Consider the following 17,598-nt stretch of genomic DNA (forward strand, 5'->3'; position numbering starts at 1 on the left):
CACACACACACACACACCGTCTCTGTGACCGCTGCTACTTTTTCATCTCACTGGATTGAAAAGTGGGTTGGCTCTAATATCATCTAGCTCTAACAGTGGGATGAATTTGGAATCCTAGTTCTTTTGGATCCACTTTTTTTTTTTTCCAATTTTATTTATTTATTTATTTATTTATTTATTTATTTATGGCTGTGTTGGGTCTTCATTTCTGTGCGAGGGCTTTCTCTAGTTGCGGCAAGTGGGGGCCACTCTTCATTGCGGTGCGCGGCCCTCTCACTATCGCGGCCTCTCTTGTTGCGGAGCACAGGCTCCAGAAGCGCAGGCTCAGTAGTTGTGGCTCACGGGCCTAGTTGTTCCGCAGCATGTGGGATCTTCCCAAGCCAGGGCTTGAACCCGTGTCCCCTGCATTGGCAGGCAGATTCTCAACCACTGCGCCACCAGGGAAGCCCTGGATCCACTCTTCGGTCAAGTATTTTTCTGGAATTCTAGAAAGGGTATATTTATTACAGACGGAGCTCTTTGACCAGTCAAGTGGGACAGGCCTCTTTGAATTACAACTCCATTTCATTCTAATTTGAGAAACATTTGACCTCTATCTAGACCTGTTGGTATTAGAGAAGTTCATAGTCTTGTTACATGATTGGGCCAAACACCAAGATACACAGCCATCCCAAAAGAGGTGAACATCCTTCCATAACTTACACCAAAAATATCCATTTAGAGAAAAACAACAACAACACAACAACAAAAAAACCCAAACAAAAACAAAACCCCAACAAACAGGGCTGAACTGAGCCATAGCTTTGGGTAATTTCAATATAAATTGTCTGTTTTCTAGAAAACCATGCAACAGAACTTCTGTATAACGGAAGTGGAAACAGTAATGAGTCCAAGAGCAAGGTTCAGCATGATTTTGGCTAAAAAGAGGCACAGTTTTGGCACTCACAGACGCAGGTGTGCCGGTCGTCTGCAAACTCATAACCACTCCGGCACTCACACCTGTAGCTTCCCAGCAAGTTGACACACACAGAATTGGGGCCACAGCGATGGAAGCCGGTTGCACATTCATTTACATCTAAGAAGGAATAAGAACAGAAAAGGCTGCATAAACCAAAGTCCCCACAAGTGCAAGGTCTGCAAACTCAATGTTCTCTCACCCTTAAGAGGTGGGACTTTCAATGGGACTAACGGTTGGTAGACTCAACAGGGGTTGAAATGCACGCTAAGCACCAGATGTGGACGCATGTTGCCGATCGTCATAAAAATAAACATTTATTTCAAGTCATTCAAGTATGAGCCCCAGGGAGATATGTTTTGAACAAATATTCTGAGAATTCTTTAAACATTTAAACAATTCTGAACATTTAGAAGAAAAACTCACAAAGTAACGATTTTTCTCTTAAAATGTAAAGAAATTTCCACTACTGTTTTTGAGATACAGTAAGTGAAAGAAATAGGTGAATGTCTGAAATCTGAAGGTAACCAGAAAATGTACTCTTTAATGAAGGTAAAAAATACTTGATTCCATCTTAAAATGACAACATTTGAGAATGTAAAATATTCAGGAATTACAATAGCCATTTTCGGAGTCCCAGCCCAAAATACCCACCTCCAAGCTACCCTCTTAAACCTAACCAGAATATGCTTAGTTTTTAAATAGCTGTATTTAGATGAATAGCTGCTAAACTCATTGATCCATGGAGATGACAAAGCAGACACTTGTCTTCTATGGACATAATGTTGGAGGACTCCATGAGGGAACACAGCGCATACGGCTCTTACCCACGCAACTCCGTCCATCTCCCTGGTACCCGGATGCACACTCGCAGGTGTAGTGTACACCTGTCGCCGGATGGCACCGAGCTGTGGTGGCACATGTGTGACTCCCGTCATAGCAAGGATTCACTGGGGTGGGATCTGAGTCCCCTGCATGGGTAGAGAGAAAATAAAAAACAAAAGCACAATCTGGCTGTCATAAAGAGAACGGCACAGAAGGAAGAAGATCGGCAAGTCCTTGGAACTGTCTGTGAACCTGTCTGTCTGGGGCCCGCCTGGCGACCTTACTAAATTATTAACATCCAAAGCGAGGGCAGATCATCTGCGTAGCAGTTTTCGATTCCAGAATGGCTTCCCCTTGCCTACTCTGCAGACTACTAACCTTTTCTTGTTTACAGCAGGTTTGTGTCAGGGAATAAAAATATCCAACACATGGCATCCTTTTATTTAAAAGTGCTTTCATTCTACCTTCTCAAGATAATTCTGTGAGGCAGGCTGTCATTCCTTTTATTGGTAATTTTCACCGATAAGGAAAATAAGCGAGAGACATTAGAAAAATTGCCCAAGCTCACAAAGCCAGGAAGTGGTACATCAAGGACTTATAGCCAAAATTTCTGCCTCCTAATTGAGCAGTCTCTCACCAAGTGCACTATTCCATGGGTCAAAATTCAATTAATGAGAAAATCTTGCTTTTTAAAAAAAAGATTTATTAAGACCAAATAAATAGGAATGGCTTTCACAGTATTTACTCTTTAGGATTAACCTTGCCATGACTCCATCCATCCACTGGGTAGTGATGACTGTTAACATCTGATATCTTCCCTAAAGACCTTTACTTCTAGATCGAGTGTAACAGTAATGTGTATTAAGCACTTATGTGCCTAGCACTGTTCTAAACCCATACATATGCCATTCCATTAAATACTCATGTCTATAACGTGAGGAAGGTATCATCATCATCTTCATTTTACCGCAGCACAGAGAGGTCAAGTAACCTGCCCAAGGTCACACAGCCAGAAGAGGTGGATGCATCAAAAAGTTGGGCAGTCTGGCTGCAGAGCCCACCCATGCTTTCCATCATTTTGCTACAACTACCACCAAAGGAACTTCATGAAGTCATCTAATCGAAGCCAAGAGCACAGAGATGGTGGCGCTGGAGACAGCCCCAGTTGCCCAGACTGGATGAATCCATTAACTTTGGGCACTTCCATTTACTTCTCCGATTCCTCAGGTGTAAAATGAGAATAAAAATAATGCTTATATCTGCTAGAACTGCTGAAGAAAATAAAGAAAACCCAACTCAATGTATGTGAAAGGAAACTCCACCACAGGCCAGCCCACCTAGCCCCCAGTGACTGCGTTCCTTCTTCCTCATCAGCCAGGCAGAGTTCATTCTCGCTTGAAGTTTTAGCTTTGTCTCAGTCCTGGGAATTAATTCTGACCTTAGATTCAAAAGATTGCATGAGCCCCACCCAAACCTCCCGGGCTCTACCTCAAGCCATCCCTGCTCCTAATGGGGCTCCATCTAAGTCATGATAACTTGACTTCTGTCCCCGGGTTTCTGTCTCAACAGCCAGCTTGGGGCACAAGCCTACCTTGCCCTCCACAGCTGTCTCACTGCCCTAGAAACCAGCAGCTTGGCATCCACAGACTTTGGCAGTACCACCTCCTCCTGGACTCCCTTTGCTTTCACTCTAGCTCACCCACATCTCCCCACCCCCTGACCTCATGTGGGTGGGCCTCACCCACATAATTCCCAGTCGAGACCCAAGTGCTTGCTGCTGTCACCTGCCTCACAGATGGACTTCCCTCCAGTCCTTAGGATGCCTGGTCATTTCCCCAGTGCTAGCCCACCGCCCACGTTACGACTCTTCCAGTTTCCTCTATGAGTCTGCTGTGAATGGGGATGCCTTGGCCGAGTCCCTGATGGGACGCCTTCACTTTCTGGTAAACTCCCATCATCGCTTTATAAGAAACACCACGTGTGGTCCCGTGGTGGAATATTCTCCTATCATTGATTCCCACATTATGGCCTGAAAATAAGGAGGGCCATGGGTTAATCCTCAGTTCACCTCAGTGACACTGGCTGGAGTAACGGAATCTTTGCAAGAAAACAGGACCAACAGTGGCTCTAGCATTTTTAAACCTGAGGAACTGAAGTACGCCAGCAGAGGCCTCGCTCCCCAAATCACGCAGACATCCTTGGACGTCCCTCATCCCTCCCCCTCTGGTTCTCTTGCCAGACGGGCCCAGGAGCACAGCACTGGGGTTGTAGTTGCAGGGTTGACTTGATCGTATTGACCAAGGTCCTGAGTCAGTCCCCTGTGTGCTGCAGTTGAGAACGACAGGGTTGCATCCTCACTGAAGGTCCCACGTGAGACAAGAAGCTGATTGCCCCCCATTATTCCCTCTCCATTTTAGGAGAAGGTTTTGTACCAATTCCTGACGTACCCAGTCAAAGGAAGAAGTGAGCTTTGAAATGTTTTCGTTTACAAACACTAGTGGCTTAGCCCTCATGTTCAGTACTTTCCAGTATCAAAACTTCACCGTGGCACACTTCAGCAGAGATTAGTGAGTATACGTAATGTCAGGAGTTTACCACCCGGTGAGGCATTAAAAGAAAAAAAATGGGCTTCACTGGTGGCGCAGTGGTTGAGAATCTGCCTGCCAATGCAGGGGATACGGGTTCGAGCCCTGGTCTGGGTAGATCCCACATGCCGCGGAGCAACTAGACCCGTGAGCCACAACTACTGAGCCTGCGCGTCTGGAGCCTGTGCTCCGCAACAAGAGAGGCCGCGATAGTGAGAGGCCCCGCACCGCGATGAAGAGTGGCCCCCGCTTGCCGCAACTAGAGAAAGCCCTCGCACAGAAACGAAGACTCAACACAGCCATAAATAAATAAATAAATAAATAAATAAATAAAAATTAAAAAGAAAAAAAGAAAAAACATGCAGCACAAAAGTTGATTGGCAAACTTGGACGGGACACAGTAGCGTACCTGAAATTGCGGAGAAAGTGTGCATAATTACATCATGCTGACTTAAAATAGACTTCACTGACAGCAAGGCCACATCATTTGCTGAGCCCAGTGCAAAACGAAAATGTGGGACTCTATGTTCATAAATTATTAAGAGTTTCAAGACGGTGACAGCACAGCTTTAAACCAAGTGTCAACCCTTTCTGAGCCTGAGGCCCTGTGCTCAGAATTTGGTTTCCAACAACACTATATTAAAAACCCATTTCTAAAAATGTTTGGTTATTCATTCTCTATGGCTAGTTAGCTTTTCTCCTATTATAGTAAGTAAAGAAGAGCTGTATCCTTCTTAAGACATTTTCTATTTCACCCTTACCCTCTGAACAGCTTGACTCTCTGACAGAGGATCTGGAACTAATTTACTCATTTAATCAACAGGGGAAGAGTGGTTTTCCTTAAAGGAACAGTCCGTTCAGCTTCAACGCATGGCCCTCCGCCCAAAGGCTCCTCAACTGGAGAGCTGAGCGGGGGCAAAGGCAGGAAGCGTTCCTGGATCCTGTCCTGTGAACCCACCGATACCAGCCAAGCCGCACTGGAAGCTCAAACTCTCGGGGAGGGCAGGGGGCTGACTGGAGGGTTGTGGAGGGTCTGGAGACTGCTTCTAAATCCCAGGACACTGAACCAGGGGCTCCCATGTCAGGTGGGGCAGCTGTGTTGTTTCGCACGCATTCCAGCCAGATAACTGCTCCCTCCAGAAAAATGCAAAGGCTCTTGAGAAGATACTGCCATGCGCTGCGAGGGGAAAGAAAAAATAGGTTGTGTTTTGTTTTCCTTTTAATAACTTTTCTTCTTTCTTCCCCATTTTTCTCCTATTCGGGTAGAATGAACAGTATGGCTGTTTTCTGTAGGGGTGGATGAGCAGGGTTGAAACGCAAAGGGTAAATCCCCATGTTCCTTCTTTTAAAGTTTGGTCTATATTACGAGGCAGTCCCGGGGTCTGTGGAGTCAACGTGGAGCCGCAGTGCCATTGGGGGGAAAGAGTGGGCTCTGGAGCCGGCGTTGGGTTTGAGTCCCAGCTCAACACTTCTAGCTGTGACCAGGCAGATTACTTCATGTCTACACCGCAGTCTCTGTAAAATGAGTCATAATTCCCTTACTGGGTAGGGTTGTGGTGGGGATTAAATGAGTTAATTCACGCAAGGTACTTAGAACAGTGCTTGGCATCAAGAAGACTGTCCTTTGCTACTACTAGCACTACTACTACTACTTATTATTATTTGACCTGGGTAGAAGGGAAAAATCATGCAATTCTAAAGGCAAATTAGCAGCTTGGTACCTGGCCAGTTTGCTGGCTTTCTGACCCTTTGCTACTTCTCCCTCTGGGTATGTCTCTAGGAAAGATACACCCAGAGATCTGTCTTTTCCTTACATGATTCCAGAGTCTGAATGAGACCTTGAGGGCTGGGAGGCTCTCCTGATAAACTACTCTTCTTACAGATCAGACGCCTACACCCAGCGAAGGGCTGAACTGGACATTCAAAGGTGAAGGTCATTTTCCCCTGGTGTTTTTGTTGAAATTTCTCCTTGAGATCTTTTCCTTCCTTCTGAGGTACGTGTTCCTGTAAAGTCAGCTGACATTTTTATATTATTAATTCACTACCGTATAATCCCTTCTTCAGACAGTCAATGGCTGTGCCCCCCCCCTCCACAACCCAGTTTCTTAAAACCAAACCAGCCAACCAACCACACCAACAAGCTCAGGATTCGCATTTTGAATCACCTCTACATCCTAGGGAGGAGCCCTGTCCTCTTACCTTAATCTCCTGTTATCATACTGCTGAAGTGACCACTGCACATGAGCCCAAGGAGGCTTAAGGGGTCCTCAGCTCCAGTGGTGAAGCACAGACTCGCCAGTTACACACTCACCTCTCTGAGGTATGGATTCTGGGCTCAGCAGTATCAATACAGAACTGAACAAGGGAAACATTCTTTCTCCTCATGTGCCTCTTCTAGGGGAAAACTACCTACTGGTTTTCAGAATTAAAATGCTCCCTTGATCTGACAAGGTCATTTCACATCTGTAGAGTTCCCTGACTTCCCAGGCTCATCCTCTGGCTTGCCTAGAACATTTAAAAAAAATTAACATACTTCATTTTTTTTAAACAGGTTTAGGTTTACCAAAAAATTGAGCAGAAAGTACAGTTTCCATAGCTACCTCCCATCAAGTTGCACAGTTTCCTCTGTTATTAGTATCGTGTATTAGTGTGGTACATTTGTTATAACTGATAAACCAATATTGATGTATTGTTATTAACTAAAATCCATAGTTTACATTGGCATACACCCTTTGTGTAGTCCAGTTCTATAGGTTTTGACAAATGTATAATGATGTGTATCCACCATTATTGTATCATACAGAATAGTTTCCCTGCCCTAAAGATACCCTGTACTCCACCTATCCATCCCTCTCTCCCTCCCCCCAAGCCCCTGGCAACCACTGATCTACTTACTGTCTCTACAGTTTTACCTTTTCTAGAAAGTCTAGAATCACACAGTACAAAGCCTTTTCAGACTAGCTTCTTTCACTTAATAATATGCACTTAAAGTTCCTCATGTCCTGTGGTTCCTTGATAGAGCTAGAACATTTGTATCCAGATTTTTAATCAAGCTTCACAGGTGATGATGATTGAAGTATAAGAACCACTGTTTTAGAGTTTTGGTTTTTTCTCCACAACTGTTTTTTCAGATTGAGATATAGTTCACATACCATGCAATTCACCCATCTAAAGTACACATTCCATGCAAATGGAAATGAAAAAAATGAAAAACATCAAGTGCGCAATTAGTTTTTAATATATTCACAGAGTTGTGTTAACCATCAACCACAATTAATTTTAGAACATTTTAATTTTAATCCCCCCCAAAAGAAACCTGGTACCTTTTAGCAATCAACTCCCTATCCCACTATTATGCCTCCAACCTAGGCAACCACTAATCTACTCTCTGCCTCCGTAGATTTGCCTATCTGGATATTTTGCATAAATGGAATCATGTAATATGTTGTCCTTCATGACTCATTACCTTCACTTAGCATTATGCTTTCAAAGCTCATCCATATTGTTCCATGTAACAGTGCTTCATTCCTTTTTATGTTTTATGTTTATGTCTCTATGGCGTATCCTCTCCACCTAGATTTTCAAGATGCAACATCACCCATTATAGAAGAACTACTACACTTTCATGATCATATGTTAATAATCATATTTTTAATCAGCTCCTTGGTCCTCTATATTATTTTACTCATATTAACAACTAAACTAACACATACAAGTACCATAGATGCACAAGAAGTAGAAGCTGTCTGGACAATCTTACCAGCCATTATCCTAATTCTAATTGCCCTGCCATCATTACAAATGCTTTACATGCTGGACTAAATAACCCTTCCCTTACCGTAAAGACTATAGGACACCAATGGTACTGAAGCTATGATATACAGACTATGAAGAATTAAATTTTGACTCCTATATAATTCCAACATCAGTTCTAAAAATAGGAGAATTACGACTAGTAGAAGTAGACAACGGAGGAGTTTTACCTACAGAAATAACAATCCGAATACTAACCTCCTCAGAAGACATTTTACACTCATGAGCTGTGCCTTTACTAGGCGTAAAAACAGAGGCAATTCCAGGATGCCTAAACCAAACAACTCTCATATCACCACAACCAGGTCTATATTACGGACAATGCTCAGAAATTTGTGGATCAAATCATAGTTTTATACCCATTGTCCTTGAACTAGTACCACTAAAATACTTTGAAAAATGATCCTCATCAATATTATAAATTCCTTAAGAAGCTAAATAGCATTCACCTTTTTAAGTTAAAGACTGGGAGTTAAAACTCCCTTTCATGATATGCCACAATTTGACACATCAACATTATTTATTACTATCCTATTAATAATTCTAGTCCTATTTATTATATTCCAACTAAAAATTTCAAAATATACTTATTATTCAAATCCAGAATTGATGTCTACCAAAGTACAAAAACAATCTACCCCTTGAGAAACAAAATGAACGAAAATCTATTTGCCTCTTTCATTGCCCCAACAATAATAGGACTTCCTATTGTTATCTTAATCATTATATTCCCAGGTATTTTATTCCCAACACCTAATCAACTAATTAACCATTGTATAATTTCTATTCAACAATGATTAGTTCAACTCACATTGAAACAAATAATAACTATTCACAATCACAAAGGACAGACCTGAGCACTAATACTTACATCACTTATCTTATTTATTCGATCAACAAATCTATTAGGACTATTACCACATTCATTTATACTACTACACAACTCTCAATAATATTAATAGCAATTTATAATATTAGGAATATTATAACAATAATATTAGGAACAGCAGTTTCTCTATGGGCAGGAACAGTAATTACAGGCTTTCATCAGAAAACAAAAGCATGCTTAGCTCACTTTCCACCACAAGGAACACTGGTTCCTCTTATTCCTATGCTAGCAGTCATCAAAACTATTAGCTTGGGGCTTCCCTGGTGGCGCAGTGGTTGAGAGTCTGCCTGTCAATTCAGGGGACACGGGTTCGAGCCCTGGTCTGGGAAGATCCCACATGCCGCGGAGCAACTAGGCCCGTGAGCCACAACTACTGAGCCTGCGCGTCTGGAGCCTGTGCTCCGCAACAAGAGAGGTCGCGATAATGAGAGTCCCGCGCACCGCGATGAAGAGTGGCCCCCCGCTCGCCGCAACTGGAGAAAACCCTCGCACAGAAACGAAGACCCAACACAGCCAAAAATAAATAAAATAAATTAATTAAAAAAAAAAATTCTATGAGAACAAAGTTTAAAAAAAAAAAACAAAACTATTAGCTTATTCATTCAACCAACAGCTTTAGCCATACTATTAACAGCTAACATCACAGCAGGACCCATATTGATTGATTTAATTGGAAGAGCGACTCTAGCATTGCTGAGTATTAGCACCACCACAGCTCTCATTACATTTCCTATCCTTGTCTTACTTACTATCCTCAAATTCACCATTGCAATAATTCTAGTTTATGCATTTACCTTACTAGCAAATCTTTACCTACATGACAATACATAATGTCCCACCAAACTCATGCATATCACATAGTAAATCCCAGTCCCCGACCCCTTACAGGAGCTCTCTCAGTCCTTCTAATAACAGCAGACCTAATTATATGGTTTCACTTCAATTCAACATTATTATTAGCACTAGGCCTACTAACTAACACCTTATCAATATATCAGTGATGACAAGACATCATCTGAGAAAACACTTTTCAAGGCCATCATACACCAAGTGTTCAAAAAGGACTTTGATATGGAATAATTCTATTTATTATTTCAGAAGTCCTCTTTTTTACCAGTTTTTTTTTTGAGCCTTCTACCACTCAAGCCTTGCCCCTACACCTGAACTAGGGGGATGCCGACCACCAACAGGCATCCGTCCTCTAAATCCATTAGAAGTACTACTTCTTAATACCTCCGTATTATTAGCCTCTGGGGTGTCCACTATCTGACCTCACCACAGCCTCATAGAAGGAAACTGAAAACACATACTCCAAGGTTTTTTTATCACAGTCGCCCTACGTGTTTATTTTACTTTTCTACAGGCCTCAGAATATTATGAAACATCCTTTACAATTTCAGATGGGGTATACAGGTCAACTTTCTTCATAGCTACAGGATTCCACAGACTGCATGTTAACTATTGGCTCTTCCTTATTGTCTGCTTCTTTTTTTTTTTTTTTTTTTTTTTATTTATTTATTTTTGGCTGCGTTGGGTCTTCATTGCTGTGTGCGGGCTTTCTCTAATTGCGGCGAGCGAGGGCTACTCTTTGTTGTGGTGCGTGGGCTTCTCATCGGGGTGGCTTCTCTTGTTGCGGAGCACAGGCTCTAGGCACACGGGCTTAAGTAGTTGTGGCTCGCAGGCTCTAGAGCGCAGGCTCAGTAGTTGTGGCACACAGGCTTAGTTGCTCCGCGGCATGTGGGATCTTCCCGGACCAGGGCTCGAACCCGTGTCCCCTGCATTGGCAGGCGGATTCTTAACCACTGTGCCACTAGGGAAATCCCATCGTCTGCTTCTTACGTCAATTAAAATATCACTTCACATCTAACCACCATTTCAACTTCAAAGCCACTGCCTGATATTGACATTCTGTAGATGGAGTATGACTATTCCTTTATGTATCCACTTATTGATGAGGATCTTATTCTTTTAGTATTAAATAGTACAGTTGACTTACAGTCAATTGGCTTCAGCAGAATCCGGAAAAGAATAACTCTAATATTGACATTAATTACAAACATAGCACTAGCCTCACTACTTGTATTTATCACATTCTGACTTCCCCAATTAAATATTTACACAGAAGAAACAAGTCCTTATGAGTGCGGATTTGACCTTATAGGATCAGCACGTCTACCTTTTTTCCATAAAATTTTTCCTGGTAGCCATTATATTCCTCCTTTTTGATTTAGAAATTGCTCTTTTACCCCCTACCCTGAGCATCTCAGACAAATAATCTAAAAACAATACTCATTATAGCTTTATTCCTAATTTTATTACTAGCAATAAGCCTAGCCTAATGAATGAACCCAAAAAGGACTAGAATGAACTGAATATGGTAATTAAACTAAAATAAATGATTTCAACTCATTAGATTATGATTAAGTTCATAATTACCAAGTGCTTTTAGTGTATATAATTATTATAACATTTACAGTATCTCATAGAATTATTAATATATTGATCTCACCTAATATCTTCACTATCATGCCTTGAAGGCATAATATTATCACTATTCATTATAGCAACACTAATAATCCTAAATACACATTTTGCCCTAGCCAGCATAATACCAATTGTTCTGCTAGTATTCTCAGCTTGAGAAGCCACACTCGGACTATCCCTACTAGTAATAGTATCAAACACATATGGCACTGATTATGTACAAAATCTTAATCTCCTCCAATGTTAAAAGTTATTATTCCTACAATTATACTAATACCACTAACATAATTATCAAAGAACATAATCTGAATTAATACCACAGTCCATAGCTTATTAGCTCATAGCCTTTTTCTTCTTAATCAATTTAATGACAATAGCCTCAACTTTTCACTAATTCTTTTTCTCCAGCTCCTTATCAGCACCATTATTAACTTTAACAACATGACTCTTACCATAAATATTAATAGCCAGCCAATTTCACCTACTCAAAGAATCATTAACTCGAAAAAAATTATATATTACCATGTTAATTACATTAAAAATATTCCTAATTATAAAATTCACTGTCACAGAATTAATCTTATTTTATATTTTATTTGAAGCAATACTAGTTCCAACACTTATTATCATTACCCGATGGGGTAATCAAACAGAATGTCTTAACACAGGACTTTCTTATTTTATACACCAGTAGAATCACTTCCACTCTTAGTAGCACTAATACATATTCAAAATGTCACAGGCTCACTAAATTTTCTAATACTTCAATATCGAACACAAGCAATAGCCAACTCCTGATCCAACATTTTCATATGACTAACATGTATGATAGTCTTTATAGTAAAAATACTCCTCAACGGCCTTCACCTTTCATTACCTGAAGCACATGTAGAAGCCCCAATGTAAGGATCCATAGTCCTTGCAGCTGTACTACTAAAACTCAGAGGCTACGGTATATTGTGAATTACAACAATACTAAACCCACTAATATATTTCATAGAATACCCTTTTCTCACACTCTCCTATGAGGATTATAACTAGTTCAATTTGTTTATGCCAAACAGATCTAAAATCACCTATCGTGTATTCTTCCATCAGTCACATAGCACTTGTTATTGTAGTTATTCTTATCCAAACACCTTGAAGTTATACCGGAGCCACTGCTCTAATAATTGCCCACTGCCTCACACCATCCATATTATTCTGCCTAGCAAATTCAAATTACAAACGAATTTACAGCAGAACAATAATTGTAGCCCGAGGTCTACAAACATTCCTCCCATTAATACCAACATGATGACTACTAGCAAGCCTAACAAACCTAGCTCTACCCCCTAACTATCAATCTAATTGGAGAACTCTTTGTAGTAGTAACATCCTTTTCATGATCAAATATCACCATTATCCACATAGGAATTAACATAGTAATTACCACCTTATACTCACTATACATATTAATCGTAACACAATGAGGCAAATATACCCACCATCATTCACATGAGAAAATGCCCTCATAACCCCTTCACGTTTTACATCTCTTACTCCTATCATTAAACCCCAAAATCATTTCAGGGCCCTTGCACTGTAAATACAGTTTCAAAAAAACACTAGATTGTGAATCTAGTAACAGAAGACTAAATATTTTTATTTACTGAAAAAGTATGCAAGAATTGCTAATTCATGCTTCCATATCTAACAGTATGACTTTTTCAAACTTTTAAAGGATAGCTATCCATTGGTCTTAGGAACCAAAAAATTGGTGCAACTCCAAATAAAAGTAATAAACTTATTTACCTCTTTCACACTAGTTACACTATTTATCCTAATGATACCAATTATAATAAGAAACACCAACATCTACAAAAGTAACACATAACCATCCTTCGTAAAAAACCACTATCTCATATGCTTTTATCACCAGCTTAATTCCAACAATAATATTCATTCATACAGGTCAAGACATAATTATCTTAAACTGACATTGAATTACTATCCAAACCCGTAAATTATCACTTAGCTTCAAAATAGACTATTTCTCAATATTTGTGCCAGTAGCATTATTTGTCACATGATCTATTATAGAACTTTCAATCTGATACATGCACTCAGATCCTAACATTAATCAATTCTTTAAATACTCCTTTTTCTTATCACAATATTAATTCTTATCACTGCTAACAATCTTTTACAACTTTTCATTGGATGAGGAGTCGGAAGTATATCTTTTCTACTTATCAGGTGATGATATGGACAAGCAGATGCAAATACAGCCGCTCTCCAAGCAATTTTATATAATCGCATTGCAGACACTGGACTTATATCCACAGCATGATTTCTATTTAATTGAAACTCATGAGACATACAACAAATCTTGATACTTAACCGAAATCACTCAAACCTACCTCTAATAGGACTTGTGTTGGCTGCAGCTGGAAAATCCACCCAATTTGGCCTCCAGCCATTCCCTCAGCAATAGAAGGCCCTCCTCCCGTTTCAGCTCTGCTTCACTCAAGCACAAGAGTTATAGCAGGTATTTTCCTACTTATCTGCTTTTACCCTTTAACAGAGAATAATAAATTTACCCAAACAATAACATTATGCCTGGATAAACCTAACTACATTATTTACAGCAATATGTGCTCTCACCCAAAATGACATCAAAAAAATTGTTGCCTTCTCTACTTCAAGCCAGTTAGGCCTTATAATAGTAATAATCGGTATTAACCAACCTTATCTAGCATTTCTCCATGTTTGCACACACGCCTTTTTCAAGGCCATCCTGTTTATTTGCTCTGGATCCATTATTCATAGCCTACATGATGAACAAGACATTCGAAAGATAGGAGGTTTTATTTAAAGCAATACCTTTTACCACAGCGGCCCTCATTATCTGAAGTCTCTCACCAACAGGAATACCGTTCCTCACAGGTTTCTACTCTAAAGAACTAATTATCGACACTGCTAACACGTTGTACATCAACGCCTGAGCCCAGCGAATAACTCTCGTCACCACATCCGTTACAGCTGTCTATGGCACTCGCATTATTTTCTTCGCACTATTAGGACAACCTCGCTTTTCTACTTTAACTTTAATTAATGAAAACAACCCACTGCTAATCAATTCTGTTAAACGTTTATTAGCTATAAGTATCTTTGCTGGATTCATTACCTCCAGCAAAATTCCCCGAATGACAATCCCACAAATAACTATACCTGATTACTTGAAACTAACTGCTTTTGCTGTGACCATCCTAGGTTTTATTCTGGCATTTGAAATCAACCTCACTACACAAAACTTAAAATTTAAATATCCCTCAAACTTCTTCAAATTTTCCAACCTCTTAGGTATTTCCCCATTATTATACACCGCTTCCCACCATACTTAAATTTATCAACAAGTCAAAAATCAGCATCATGTCTCCTAGATTTAATCTGACTAGAAAGTATCTTACCAAAAACTACTTCCCTTATTCAAACAAAATTTTCTATACTAGTGTCAGACCAAAAAGGCCTAATCAAACTATATTTTCTTTCATTCCTCATCACCCTTGCCCTAAGCATAATTCTATTTAATTACCATGATAACCTCTATAATAACCACAACACCAATAAGTAATGATCAACCAGTAACAATTACCAATTAAGAACCATAGCTATACAGCACTGCAATTCCTATAGGCTCTTCACAAAAAACCCAGAATCACCTGTATCATAAATTACCCAGTCCCCTAGTCCATTAAACTTAAATACAATCTCCACTTCCTCATCCTTTAAAACAAAGAATACTATTGAAAATTCTATCATCAACCCTGAAAGAAATATACCTAGAACAGTCTGATTAGAGACTCAAACTTCAGGATACTTCTCAGTAGCCATTAGCTGTCGTATAACCAAATACTACTAATATTCCCCCTAAATAAATAAAAAATACTATTAAACCCCCAAGTGAACCACCAAAATTCAACACAATCCCACAACCAACACCACCACCTACAATCAATTCAAGTCCACCATAAATAGGTGAAGGTTTTGAAGAAAAGTCCACAAAACTAATTACAAAAATAGTACTTAAAATAAATACAATGTATGTTATCATTATTCTTACATGGAATCTAACCATGGCCAATGAAATGAAAAATCATCGTTTTAATTCAACTATAAGAACACTAATGACGGGCTTCCCTGGTGGCGCAGTGGTTGAGAATCTGCCTGCCAATGCAAGGGACACGGGTTCGAGCCCTGGTCTGGGAAGATCCCACATGCCACGGAGCAACTGGGCCCGTGAGCCACAATTACTGAGCCTGCGCGTCTGGAGCCTGTGCTCCGCAACAAGAGAGGCCGCGATGGTGAGAGGCCCGCGCACCGCGATGAGGAGTGGTCCCCACTTGCCGCAACTAGAGAAAGCCCTCGCACAGAAACGAAGACTCAACACAGTCATAAATAAATAAATAAATAAATAAAAAAGAACGTGAATTTCTTTAAAAAAAAAAAAAAAAAAGAACACTAATGACCAACATCCGAAAATCACACCCATTAATAAAAATTATTAACAACGCAATTATTGACCTCCCAGCTCCATCAAACATTTCATCATGTTGAAATTTTGGCTCCCCACTGGGCATTTGTTTAATTCTACAAATCTTGACAGGTTTATTCCTAGCAATACATTATACATCAGACATAATAACTACTTTTTCATAAGTAACACATATCTGCCGAGATGTAAACTATGGATGAATTATCTGATATCTACATGCAAATGGAGCCTCCATATTTTTTATTTGCTTATTTATTCATGTAGGACAAGGCTTATATTATGGATCCTATACCTTTTTACAAACATGAAACATTGGAATCATCTTACTATTTACAGTCATATCTATAGCATTCATAGGCTATGTCTTACCCTGAGGACAAATATCATTCTGAGGGGCAACAGTTATTACTAATCTCCTTTCAGCAATTCCATATATTGGCACAAGCCCTGTCAAATGAATCTGAGGTGGCTTTTCAGTAGATAAAGAAACTCTTACACGATTCTTCACCTTCCATTTTATTCTCCCATTTATCATTGCAGCACTAGCAGCTGTCCACTTACTATTCCTTCACAAAACAGGATCTAATAACCCCACTGGAATCTCAACTGATATAGACAAAATCCCATTTCACCCCTACCGTACAATCAAAGATATCCTAGATGCCTTACTGATAATTCTAATACTAATATTAGTGCTATTTTCACACGACTTACTAGGAACCCAGACAACTACACCCCAGCAAACCTTCTCAACACACCACCTCATACCAAGCCAGAGTGATTATTTTCTATTTGCATATGCAATTCTACAATCAATTCCTAATAAATTAGGAGGAGTAAAAAAAAAAAAAAAAAAAAATTAGGAGGAGTAATGGCCCTAATCTTTTCAATCTTAATTCTAGCATTTATCCCAATGCTTCACACGTCCAAACAACGAAGCATAACATTTCGACCTCTCAGTCAATGCGTATTTTGAGTACTAGTAGCAGACCTATTAACACTAACGTGAATTGGAGGACAACCCATAGAGCACCCCCTTCATTATTATCGGACAACTAGCATCCATTCTATATTTCTTTTTAATTCTAGTACTAATGCCAGTAACTAGCATCATTGAAAATAATCTCCTAAAATGAAGAGTCTTTGTAGTATCAATATATCTATTACCCTGGTCTTGTAAACCAGAAAAGGAGAATAACACATCTCCCTAAGACTCAAGGAAGAAGCTCCAGCTCCACCATCAGCACCCAAAGCTGAAATTCTATTTAAACTATTCCCTGAAGATTTGTTATGGGACATTTACAAGATTACTAAGTACAATCTTAGTATTAAAATAACCTCTTTTTACCATAAATTACCATGTACTTCATGCATAATGTGTATTACCACATTAATAAGTACATATACATCATACCATACATAATACATGATATGTATAATCGTACATTATTTACCCCATACTTATAAGCATGTACATTATTATTACATAGTACATATTATTGATTGTACA

The 17,598-nt window shown here is 39.7% G+C and overlaps 1 protein-coding gene and 1 pseudogene across 2 annotated transcripts in view; one reads left to right on the forward strand and one right to left on the reverse strand.

Moving 5' to 3' along the window:
- Window positions 1-17,598, reverse strand: part of NID2 (nidogen 2) — an 81,439-nt gene that overhangs the window by 19,834 nt on the left and 44,007 nt on the right. For both annotated transcript variants that reach the window (XM_059914233.1, XM_059914232.1), the window contains exons 9-10: window positions 1,783-1,926; window positions 947-1,075 (exon numbers count right to left, since the gene is read on the reverse strand). In XM_059914233.1, the coding sequence (XP_059770216.1) occupies window positions 947-1,075; window positions 1,783-1,926 (273 nt within the window). The remainder of the gene's footprint in view (window positions 1-946; window positions 1,076-1,782; window positions 1,927-17,598) is intronic.
- Window positions 8,832-9,898, forward strand: LOC132359724 (ATP synthase subunit a-like; annotated as a pseudogene).

Source organism: Balaenoptera ricei, chromosome 2 (assembly GCF_028023285.1).
Source record: "Balaenoptera ricei isolate mBalRic1 chromosome 2, mBalRic1.hap2, whole genome shotgun sequence".
Classification (NCBI taxonomy): Eukaryota; Metazoa; Chordata; class Mammalia; order Artiodactyla; family Balaenopteridae; genus Balaenoptera; species Balaenoptera ricei.